At 53.9% G+C, this 12,160-nt stretch overlaps 1 protein-coding gene across 2 annotated transcripts in view; it reads left to right on the top strand.

Moving 5' to 3' along the window:
* The window catches only part of ENTPD1 (ectonucleoside triphosphate diphosphohydrolase 1), a 105,037-nt gene that overhangs the window by 89,332 nt on the left and 3,545 nt on the right, over nt 1–12,160 (top strand). For both annotated transcript variants that reach the window (XM_037903614.2, XM_027821553.3), the window contains exons 4-7: nt 7,362–7,512; nt 9,407–9,566; nt 10,329–10,565; nt 11,191–11,451. In XM_037903614.2, the coding sequence (XP_037759542.1) occupies nt 7,362–7,512; nt 9,407–9,566; nt 10,329–10,565; nt 11,191–11,451 (809 nt within the window). The remainder of the gene's footprint in view (nt 1–7,361; nt 7,513–9,406; nt 9,567–10,328; nt 10,566–11,190; nt 11,452–12,160) is intronic.

The raw sequence follows: 12,160 nt of genomic DNA, 5'->3' as shown, positions 1-12,160 counted from the left end.
ACTCACCATCACCCCGGTACCATTCCCTGGCACCGTCCAGCTCCGCTCCCCCGTGGTCGGGCACAGACTACTCGTCCGAGTCAGGCACTGAGTCTTCTGTCTCTAGACGCAGCCAGTACCGCTCCTGGCACTGGTCTCGGCACCGCAGACCGGTGGACTCATTGGCACCGGTGGTCACCTGGCCGCCTCAGTGGCAGGGCCCAGTACAATGGCCCTTTTGGACTCCTTGGGCCTACCACCAGGCTCAGGGTCAGGGCTCCAGGCCAGCATCGGTGACATCTGCCCCCTGTTCCCCCACCCCCCAACAAAGTTGCTGGCTCGCCGGACCCCACACGAGACAGGGACTCTGGGCTGTCTCATTCAGGTGCAGCGCTTGAACCAGCACCCATCAGTTATATTGGAGACACCTCCAGTCAGGGGTGCTCTAAGGTACCTGACCCAGCCACCAAAGAGCCAGAAGGGCAGGAAGACCCTGTCCCATGAGCCTCCTCCTCGCCGGACGAGACGGGCACCACCACCACCCTTCCGGCGATGGACACCAGGGGACACCAGGACCTTCTTAGAAGGGTGGCCCTAAACCTGAATCTCCAGGCAGAGGAGGTCACGGAGGAGTCGGACCCAATGGTTGACATCCTTGGTCTGGAGGGTCCATCTAGGGTGGCCTTGGCCCTAATAAGAACGAACCAGACACCACTAAGGTGCTCTGGCAGACTCCAGCCTCTATACCACCCACCACTACAGGGGTGGAGAGACACTATTTTGTGCTGCAGAATGGGTACGAACACCTTTTCACCAACCTCCAACCAGGGACTCTGGTGGTCAATGTGGCAAATCATAAGGTGCGGCAAGGGCATCCAGGTCCCTCGCCTAAGTCATGAGACTCTAAGAAGCTGGACCTTTTCGGCTAAATGGTCTATTCAACTTGGGGGCTTCAGCTTCGAGTGGCTAACCAGCAAGCGGTACTCAGCTGCTAGGCTTTCAACTCTTGGAGCTCACTGGCAAAGTTCCAGGAGTTGCTCCTGGCTGACTCGCACAAGGAGTTTAATGCGCTCCTCGAGGAGGGCAGGGTGGTCTTGAGAACCTCCCTCCAGGCTGCGTTAGACGTGGCGGACTCAGCAGCTCGGACTAGGGCCACCAGCATTACAATGAGGCGCAGTGCGTGGCTGCAGGTGTCGGGCATACCACCTGAGGTCCAGAACACGATTCAGGACCTCCCTTTGACTGTGCAGGCCTGTTCACCCAAAATATGGACTCTCGCCTGCACAGTCTTAAGGACTCGTGGTCGACTTCGAAGTCTTTGGGGATGCACACCCCTGCACCTCAAAGAGCCTTTTAAGCCTCAGCCCCTGTCCCGCTTCTACTCTGGGCCTCTTAGGTGAGACTCGTCCAGGAGATGGGGCAGAAATAACAGGAGGCGCCGCCACAGTCCTTCTCAGGCCAAGGCCAGGGTTCGGCCAAACATCTCCCGGGCCCAAAGCCAAACCTTTGAAGATGCACCGGAGGATGGAGCATCAGTATTGAACTTGGATCGTTACCCCCACCTTTGTGAATCGACTCTCCTGCTTCCACTGTGCTTGGTCCCAGATCACATCATATCGCTGGGTCCTCAGCACGGTAGGGGTGGGATATTCTATCCAATTCTTTTCCCTTCCACCCTCCTTCCCTGTCCCTCTTCAGGGATCCTTCTCTGAACAAACAATTCCTTTTTCAGGAGGTGCAATCACTCCTTGCTTTAGAGGCAATAGAGAGGTTCCTCAGGAGTTCAGGGGCAAGGGGTTCTACTCCTCTATTTCCTCATCCCCAAGGCCAAGGGTGGGCTCTGGCCTATCCTAGATCTGCGAGACCTCAACACATTCGTAAGGAAAGTGAAGTTTCACATGATCTCTCTGACCAGCATCATTCCTTCCCTGGATCCAGGGGACTGGTACGCCGCCCTCGACTTGAAAGATGCATACTTCCATATATCCATTATCCCAGCCCACAGACATTTTCTTCGCTTCATGGTCAGCGGCCAGCACTCCCAGTTCAGGGTGCTCCCGTTTCGGCCGGGTATTCACCAAGTGTATGGCGGTCGTGGCAGCCTTCCTCCATAAACATCAGGTGCAAGTGTTCCCGTACCCGGACGACTGGCTCATCAAGGCCAAGTCGCAAGCACAGGCTGCAGAGCATGTGTCTCTGGCCTGGGCCACATTCCACAGGCTGGGCCTCGTACTGAATGTGCCCAAATCCACACTAGCCCTGACGCAGAGAATAGAATTCATAGGGGCTCTCTTGGACTCCACGCAAGCCAGGGCTTCCAAGCACTCATGATCATTATCAAAAACCTTCTCCGGTTCCCCACAACCACGGCCAGAAATTGCATGAAACTGTTGGGACATATGGTAGCCTGCACATATGTTTGTCCAGCACACTAGGTTATGCCTTTGGCCCCTCCAGGCATGGTTGTCGCGGGTGCACAGCCCAGGCAGGGACCCACTGGACACGATAGTGACCCTCCCCCCTCGCATTCTTGAGTCTCTCCACTGGTGGCTGCAGCCACGAGTGGTCTGTGCGGAGTACCCTTTGGCAAACTCCAGCCTACACTATCGCTAGTCACGGACGCCTCGGCACTCGGTTGGGAAGTGCACCTGGGCAATACCAGAACCCAAGGCCTATGGTCCCACGCAGAATTATCACTGCACATCAATGTAAGGGAGTTGAGGGTGGTTCGTCTGGCATGCCAAGCGTTCCAGGCCTGCCTGCAGGGCACATGTATGTCAGTGCAGATAGACAACACTGCAGCGATGTTCTAGATAAACAACAGGGTGGTGCTCGCTCCTCTCCCCTGTGTCAGGAAGCCCTCAAGCTGTGGGATTTTTGCATCGCCCACTCAATACACCTACAGGCATTGCACCTTCCAGGAGCGCAAAACGAGCTAGCCGATTGCCTCAGCCGCTCGTTCCATGGTCATGAATGGTCCCTCCGGCTGGACATTGCGCACTTGATTTTCCAGAGGTGGGGCTCTCCCCACATAGACCTGTTCGCGACGCAGAGCAACAGGAAGTGCCAGCCGTTCTGCTCTTTCCTGAACCACAGCCCAGGTTCCATCGCAGATGCCTTTCACCTTTCATGGACAAGTCACCTGCTGTACGTGTTCCCGCCCTTCCCTCTCATACACAGGGTCCGCCTCAAGACTTGCCAGGACGGGGCTTCCTTGATCCTCGTAGCGCCAGCGTGGCCCCACCGGCACTGGTTCACCATGCTGTTGAACCTCTCCTCTCAGTGGACAGACCAGTAGCGCTTCCTGTGTGCCCGACCCTCATCACACAGGACCACGGCCATCTGCAACACCCCAACCTGGAGTCCCTCCACCTTGGAGTTTCCATGCCATAACCCGCTTGAGCATAAGTGTTTGGACCCAGTGAGGGAGGTCCTGCTGGCAAGTAGGAAATCCTCCACTCATGCCACATACTTGGCAAAGTGGAAGCGTTTTTCCATCTGGTCTCTGCAGAGGGGCACCGAACTGCAACGAGCGCCAATTCCCCTTGTTTTGACTACCTGTTATACTTCAAGCAGCAGGGGTTGGCAATATCATCTCTCAGGGTACACCTTGCTGCCATTTCGGCCTTCCACCCGGGAGCAGCTGGTAGGTCAGTCTTTGGCAATCCCATGGTGGGCCGGTTTCTCAAGGGCTTGGACAGACTTTATCCCCAGATACGACAGCCTGTTCCCCAGTGGGACCTCAACGTGATCCTGTTCATGCTCATGGGGCCCCTCAAACCCATGGTGACCTGCCTTCTGTCCTACCTTTCCTGGAAGGTGGCCTTTCTGGTAGCCATAACCTCAGCCAGAAGGGTATCTGAGCTCAGAGTGCTGACTTCCGAGTCCCCCTATTTGGTCTTTTATAAAGACAAGATGCAGCTACGCCCTCACCCTGCATTTCTGCCAAAGGTAGTCTCCCAGTTTCATGTGAACCAGGACATATTTCTACCTGTGTTCTTCCCTAAGCCTCATGCCAGTAACAGAGAGCACATGTTCCATTCCCTGGACATCAGGCGTGCCCTAGCATTCTACAATGAGTGCAAAAAGCCATTTTGTAAGTCACCACAGCTCTTTACTGCAGTCGCAGAAAGGATGAGGGGGCTCCCGATCTCGTCCCAGCGCATTTCGTCATGGATCACGTCCTGATACAGCTACGACCTGGCTCAAATTCCAGCCCCTCCACTTACGGCACACTCCATGAGAGCGCAGGCGTCGTCTGCAGAATTCCTGGCGCAGGTCCCTATCCAGGACATATGCAAGGCAGCAACATGGTCTTCTATCCACACCTTCACGTCACACTACGTAATTACCCAAGAGGCAAGGAACAATGCAGCCTTTGGCAGGGCAATCCTGCCCTCAGCAACTGGATGAACTCTGACCCCTCCCCCAAGGAAACTGCTTGGAAGTCACCTATTGGAATGCACATGAGCAATCACTCAAAGAAGAAAAAACGGTTACCTACCTCTCGTAACTGTTGTTCTTCGAGATGTGTTGCTCATGTCCATTCCAAATCCCACCCACCTCCCCCCTGTCGAAGTATGCTGGCAAGAAGGAACTGAGCGGGCGGCGGGTCGGCAGGGGACTATATACACCTCCATAAAGGCGCCACGCCAGGGGTCTCCACAGCTGACCTGACAGGTACCGCTAGGGGAAAAACCTTCCGCCAATCGTGCATGTGGCACACGCACACACCTATTGGAATGCACATGAGCAACACATCTCGAAAAACAACAGTTACGAGAGGTAAGTAACCATTTTTTCTCGGAGCGGACGGACTCCAAGCTGCACAGCCTGGAGGACTCCCGGGCGACCATGAAGTCGCTGGGTATGCACGTCCCTGCTACCCAGCATAAACACTTCAAACCACAGCCTCAACAGCAATGCTCCTACCCTCCTCGACCCAGACAAGACTTCTATAGATGGAGGGGTAGGAATGGCAGGTGCAGACTGTCACACCCCACATCGGGTCAGGGCCAGGGCCTGACCGAACCTTCCTCGGGCTCTAAGCAGGCCTCTTGAAGGGACGCCCAAAAACGCCACACCTGCATTGGATCCTTCCTCTTGTTTTATGAATCATCTATCCCATTTCTACCGTGCTTGGTCCCAAATAACATCGGACCGCTGGGTCCTTCGCACAGTAGAGATGAGATATTCTCTCCAATTCTGCTCCTCCCCTCCCTGCCACCCACCTTCCCCACCACTCTTCAGGGACCCCTCTCACGAGCAACTCCTTATCCAGGAGGTACAATTGGGGCAGTGGAGGAGGTTCCTCGGGAGCTAAGGGGCAGGGGATTCTACTCCTGTTATTTCCTAATCCCCAAGGCAAAGGGGGGTCTCAGACCTATTTTAGACCTTCAAGGACTCAACCAGTTCATGGTGAAGTTGAAGTTCTGCATGGTCTCCCTGAGCACGATCATCCTGTCCCGGGATCCGAGAGACTGGTATGCTACCCTTGACATGAAAGACGCGTACTTTCATATAGCTATTCGGCCTGTGCACAGATGGTCAACCACAAACATTATCAGTTCATGGTCCTCCCATTCGGTCTATCAATGGCTCCCCGAGTGTTCACCAAGTGTATGTCAGTCTTAGCAACCTTCCTCCTCAGGAGGAAGGTGCAGGTATATCCCTACCTCGATGACTGGTTAATACGGGCACTCCAGGGAGCAGGTAGAGCCTCAAGTCCGATTAGTCAGATTCACTTTCAAGAGACTGGGACTCCTCCTTAACGTGAACAAGTCAACCTTATCACCGACCCAAAGAATAGAATTTGTCGGGGCGATGCTGGACTCCGTACAGGCAAGGGCACTGCTGCCAGAGACCCGGTTCCAAGCCATAACATACATTATTCAAAACCTCAGGCAGTACCAGACTACTACAGCAAGGGGATGCCTGAGTCTCCTCGGCCACTTGGCAGCCTGCACTTACATGGTCCGACATGCCAGACTGAGGCTCAGACCCGTACAAGCATGGCTTGCATTCGTCTACCACCCAGGGCACAACAGCCTGGATTCAGTGGTCACTGTGCCAGTGCAAATACTTGCGTCCCTCCAATGGTGGCTCGACCCTCGGTCAGTGTGCGAGGGAGTCCGCACATGCTACGAGCTGGCTAAAGTCCCAGCCCCAGCTGTTACAGCACACTCCACAAGGGCACACGCCTCGTCAGCGACTTTCCTGGCCCAGAGCCCCATTCAGAAGATCTGCAGAGCGGCAACCTGGTCATCAGTGCATACGTTTACCACTCACCAGCATTCCAGAGATGATGTGGCATTCGGCAGAGCGGTGCTCCAGTCAGCAATTCCTGAACTCCGACCCCACCTCCGGGGGAGAGCTTGGGAGTCACCTGATTGGAATGGACATGAACAAGCACTCGAAGAATTAAAAATGGTTACTCACCTTCTCGGAACTGTTGTTCTTTGAGATGTGTTGATCACGTCCATTCCAATACTCACCCTTCTTCCGGAGTAGCTGGCAAGAAGGAACTGAAGGGGAGTCGGGTTGGCAGGGTCATATATTGAGCGCCCTGAAGGTGGCACTCCCGGGGGCTCCACAGCCGACCCAATGGGAGCTGCTAAGGGAAAACTTTCCGATGACCGTGTACACGGCGCGTGCACACCTGACCGGAATGGACATGAACAACATGTCTCGAAGAACAACAGTTACGAGAAGGTGAGTAACTGTTTTTTTTCCATGTGCCCAGGAAGAATCCAACAACAGAAAACTGGTTTGTTGCTCATAGTTCCCAGCTTCTTTCCAACCAACACTCTACCCAAAAGTGCGCGCTCCTGCTGTCTCTCACTCTGCTTTTTCTCAGAGTCACACTATAAGTGTTCTTTGGCTGTCTCTGGGACTTCCTTGGGGCCTACTCTGTGGTGTTTCTCCTGCCTGTCTCTCTCATCCCCCACCCTCCCTCCAACAATACCCAGCCCTCTGTGTTTGCATTCAGTCCCCAATCAAACCCCTCAGCCCATATAGCTCAGATTCCTAACCAGCCTTTGCAAACAGCCTGTGTTTTGGGTGTTGGCTCCTGCTGTTTCAGATGTGTCTATTCCATAAAGGAGTTTAGGTGCTTTTTACATTTGTTCTGAGTGACAGGCAGCTGCTTCAGCCACCAACTTCCATGAAGTTTCACCCACCCCCAGCATAAGGATGTGAACACTTGATAGAGGAGGAATTCTTAGCAGTCTATTAGACAAGCTTTAAGGCTGGGTTTAATAAGAGGGTTGCTATTGATGTCTCTGCAGTAGAGGTTCGGAGTAATATAAAGGGTTCGCTATGGGCTGTAGGGCTCAGTTAAGAGAGCATGAAATGGAATGTCTTATTCTTCCCCTTCTCCCCAGGTCTGGGGATCTCGGGTTACTCCCAGGACACAGAGAAAGCTGGCCTCTCCCTTCAGCAATGCATGAAAAGAGCTCAGGAAGTGGTTCCAGAACAGCAGCACGGAGAGACCCCTGTCTACCTTGGGGCTACAGCTGGAATGCGGCTGCTCAGGTACTGCAGACATGTAACCTTCACCTTCTCTCAAGCCTGGTCTACACTACACAGTTAGGTGTAATATCAGTGTGTACACACTACAGCCTTGCTCCTGCCAATGTAAGTGCCCTACTACACCAACATAATGACTCCACCTCCATGAGAGGCATATGGCTTACCTCAGTGTAGTTAGGGTGACATAGTGTCTGTGTAAACACTCCGACTGTTGGCTGTCTTGTCAATTTCACAGCAGGTACCCTCATGGATGGGAAATACCAAGGGCTGATTTCATAACTGGTGCCGCTCAATAGACTGGCATGCGACCGCGCTGGCCCCACACTACACAGCTTGTGTCCTGTTCAGTCCCTCTTCTTCCCGTCCACGGCAATGGCTCAGCCACATGTGAGCCCATCCTGCGTGTAGAACAGAACCTTCTGACCAGTGTTCCTGTGTCTGAGTCACCAAGGGATATCCAGGATTCCTCAGTCAGCCCTTACTATCTCTGCCTCACACAATGTGCCTCTCTCTTCTCCTCACCTCAGATTCCCCCTGCTCTCCCCACCCAGGCTTCTCCCTCTATTTAGCTCTCTTCCTGCTTCCTCCCTTCACCACTCTGCTCTGACCCCTTTCCCTGCCCTGACTTTCTTTCCCCATACAGTGCCCATGCACTGTACTGGCCCCATTACAGGGACGCTCAGATGGTGGTAGTATCATCCCAAACTGGCCCATATGAGTGGATGTCTGGACATCTCTTGTATCCTAGTGAAACAGAGGCATATCCCCATCCCTACTTCCAGCTCCTTGGCTGGTCAGGTAACTCCCAGATGAGTCTTGCCTACAGAGACTCCATGAAGGTAGACTGTGGCATGCTGTTTCTTTTCTAGCAGCGATACAAGGGCTTGTGAGGGGAATCCCGGGGTGTGATATCTAAGACTGCGATTCTTTCATGGAGGTCGTGGAAGTCACGGGTTCCGTGACTTTCCGTGACTTCCGCAGCGGCTGGTGTGGCTGACTCAAGGGCCTCACTGGCCTCTGCTGGAGCAACCCGGGGCCAGCTGCTCCGGCGGTACCTGAGGCCAGCCGCACCAGACACTGCTCGGGAGGCCCTGGGCAGCTGGCTCAGGTACCGTGCAAGCAGCAGCTGGTCCTGGGGACCGCCCAAGCAGCGCTCCCGCGGGCTGCACCAGGGCCCAGCCGCACCGGACACTGCTCAGGAGACTCCGAGTAGCTGGCTCTGAGGACCGCTGGAACAGCAGCTGGTGTGGCTGGCTCTGGGGACCGTCCGAGCAGCGGTCCTGGGGGTACCCTGGGGACCACCCGAGCAGCAGTAGTCCCGGATCAGCTGGAGCAGTGGCTTGGGGTGCCTGGAAGCTGCCCAGAGAGCAGTGCCCGGGAGCAGCGACTCGGGGGCAGTCAACCCCCAGCACTGGAGCAGCCCCCCAACCCCCCAGCAGGGGCCCCCGAGAGCAGTGGGGCCCAGAAGTAGAGATTTAGTCACGGGTATTTTTGGTAAAAGTCATGGGCAGTTCACAGGCTGTGAATTTTTATTTATTGCCCATGACCTGTCCAGAAATACCCGTGACTAAAATACATGTGCCTAAATGTTAGCCTTAGTGATGTCCTCTAATGGGTGTGCTCAGTGGTGTGTGCCTGTGGGGATTCCTGCTCTGCTTCAGGAAGTGACTGCTGTTGTCGGTGGCAACTGAGTGAGCATCAGAAACAGCGGTGGACAAGCTGGGATGGTGAGACAGTAAGGAATGATTTCACTGAGAACATTTAGTGTGTTAGATCCAGATTGCACTCCTGTCTTACCAAAAGTATCACAAGTGTGTCCTGGGGGGTACAGTAAAACCAACAGGCTGCTGAGAGCTTCTAGACCGGAGTCACTCAGTCCTTTCCTCTATACATCCAGCTTGCAGAACAGAAGTATAGCTGACAGAGTCCTCTCTGCAGTGGAGAAGACGCTGCACTCATCCCCCTTCAACTTCCAGGGTGCCAGAGTCATCAGTGGTCAGGAAGAAGGAGCCTATGGCTGGATCACCATTAATTACCTGTTGGGCAACTTCAAGCAGGTAACGTGTCCAATAGCTGGGGCTGGTGTAGTAGTCCAGAAATGTGGGGGGTGGGACGTTGTAAACCATACTTGGCAAGAGGGCTTCCGCCAGCACTGGCTTCTTTTACAACCCCTTTTACCAGGGGTCAGAAAGTGACCACACACAATTCTTCAGCAATCCAGCTTCCAAGGGCTTGTTAGGAAACTAAATGCATCAGCTCTCACATGTGAGGTGGTGTCATGATGGGCTCCACACCACTGGTACAAGCACAATTTGTCAGTGCATTGGAACAGAAAGCTTCTAGAATTCCTCCTGCAGTTTCAGCTAGACAAGGTATCCTCCTTAATTTCCCGTCTTAAATCACTGCTGTGTTCTTTTAAACAGTTACTGTGTTCCACCCCAGAGTGGGAGCATTTCAGTGGCTGGCAGAATGATTCCTCTGTATTGTTGGTAAAGTGTTTGGGGTTCTGTGGCATACACGGCACTAGAGAGAGGTGTCATTTTTTTTTTACTATCTCTCATAGGGATCGTTCAGTTGCAGATTGTGTGTTCTAACCCTCCCATGGACACTTGCTGTACATCATCTCTCTCTGTTGACCCCTCATTTTGCCCCTCTACCCTGTTCTCCCCACACCCTGTGCCCTGCTCCAGGTCCCCATGCCTCCCTTCTGCCCTGTGCTACCTCCTCTCTCTCTCTCTCCTCCCAGCTTTTCCCCTTATTCCTGTTTCCCTCACCCCCAGGCCAGGAGCCTTGTCTCATTATCCCTGTTTTCTTTTAAGCCTGGCTGGCTGAACTTTCTGCCTCACCTGAGATCCAGCAGGGGGACATCAGGGGCCCTGGACCTTGGCGGAGCCTCCACCCAGATCACCTTTGTACCAGACCAAGAGCCAATTGAATCTCAAGAGAACTCACTGCACTTTCGTCTCTATGGCAAGAACTACAACGTGTATACACACAGCTTCCTGTGCTATGGGAAGGACCAGGCTCTGCGCCTGAAGCTGGCCAGTGACCTACAGGCAAGTGTGAGAGCTCCAGGGCCAGTACCTGTGGGGCTGAGAGTTTCTGGACCCTTCTCACCTTCGGCATGTTGCTTTTTGCACACACCACTGTGGTTCAGCCCGGTGTGGCTGGAACCTGAGCCTCACAACAGTGGATTTCAATGGGGAAGTCTCATTATTCCTGACTTACAGCCAGGAACAAAGGCCAGAGGTTTCAAACGTGGCCACCAATTTGGGGTGCCTCAGTTCTTGGGTACCCAGCTTGGAGATATCAGGGGTCTGGTTTTGAGGGTGTTGAGCACCCACAGCTCTGACTGAAGGCAGCAGGAGCTGTGGGTGCTCAGCACCTCTGGAAATCAGGCCCAAAGTATCTCAAATTCCCACTCATTTTGAGTGCCTAACTTTGGAAATATGGCTGCAAATGACTTGCCTGCAGCCACACAGGAGGCCTGTGATGGAGCACGACACAGAAAGCAGGACTCCTGAGCACAGAGGATGAGTTTGTGGTTGGCATGAGAATCCTGGCGTGTTATATCTGTCCCCAGTCCCAGGGAAGCTTTCTTAGGTCAGTACATCCTGTTGCTGTTTTCATGGTCCTGTTCTCTGGAACTGAGTGCCAATGTCCTGGTTTTTTTACCTGCAGAGCACGCGGAATGGCAGCCTCCTGGATCCCTGCTTTCACCCAGGATATTTGAGGATTATGAATATAAGTGACCTCTACACGAACCCCTGTATAGCTAATGGTGAGCAGCAGCTTCCATTCACACAGCTTCACCTTCAGGGGAATGGGGATTACCAAAGGTGCCGAACGACCATCCAGAAGATCTTCAACACTAGCCATTGCCCTTACTCCAGCTGCTCCTTCAATGGGATATTCCTGCCTCCATTACAAGGGGAGTTTGGGGTGAGTCTGGACGCCCAGCGGCGTGCTCTAACCCAGAGCAGACACGAAGAGACTGCTTAGGGTATGTTCCCGGGGGGCTGGAGGGAAGACTGTGAGGCACTTTGGCGGGGGGGGAGGGGGGCGGCGCGGGCTCTTTATAGTGTGGACTGAGCCTGTAAATGCCACCAGAGAACTCATCCAACCTAGTTATAACAAATTTGGTTTGAGTTGTGTCCACACAGCAGACTTTTGTACATCACAGCCATATGTCCACAAGTTTGTGTCCCCCCACCTCCCACACTGCCTGTGTTTGTGCCCGTGCATTCTGGAGAGAGAAAGTGCCCGGAGGTCAGATACCCAGAGTGGCACTGGTAGCTTGCAGGGCAGTGAACTCTGAGATGATCTACACAGCAAAATAACGCCACAAGACCTGGTGACAGGAGGCCAGCCTGGACCTCTGCCAGGGCCAATGCACTCTTAGCTGCCATGATCCCTAACCAGTCTAAGCTGTGTTGTGCGTGGGACATAGACCCCTTCTGCCATGTCCCTTCTAACCTGCTTCAGTTCTCTTTCTCTCCCACCCCCAGCTCTTCATCCCATTCCTATTCTCCTTAACTACTCAGTCCAGTCTCCACTTCTCAGACGTCTCATCCCCATCCCACTCTTCTTGCCCTCCAGAATCCCAGTCTCCCCCCTCCACCATCAGTCCCTGTCTATTTGCCCAGCCAAT

Source organism: Chelonia mydas, chromosome 7, assembly GCF_015237465.2.
Source record: "Chelonia mydas isolate rCheMyd1 chromosome 7, rCheMyd1.pri.v2, whole genome shotgun sequence".
NCBI classification, from domain to species: domain Eukaryota; kingdom Metazoa; phylum Chordata; order Testudines; family Cheloniidae; genus Chelonia; species Chelonia mydas.
The sequence above is the reverse complement of the archived record's forward strand: the minus strand, read 5'-3'. Positions and strand labels throughout refer to the sequence as shown.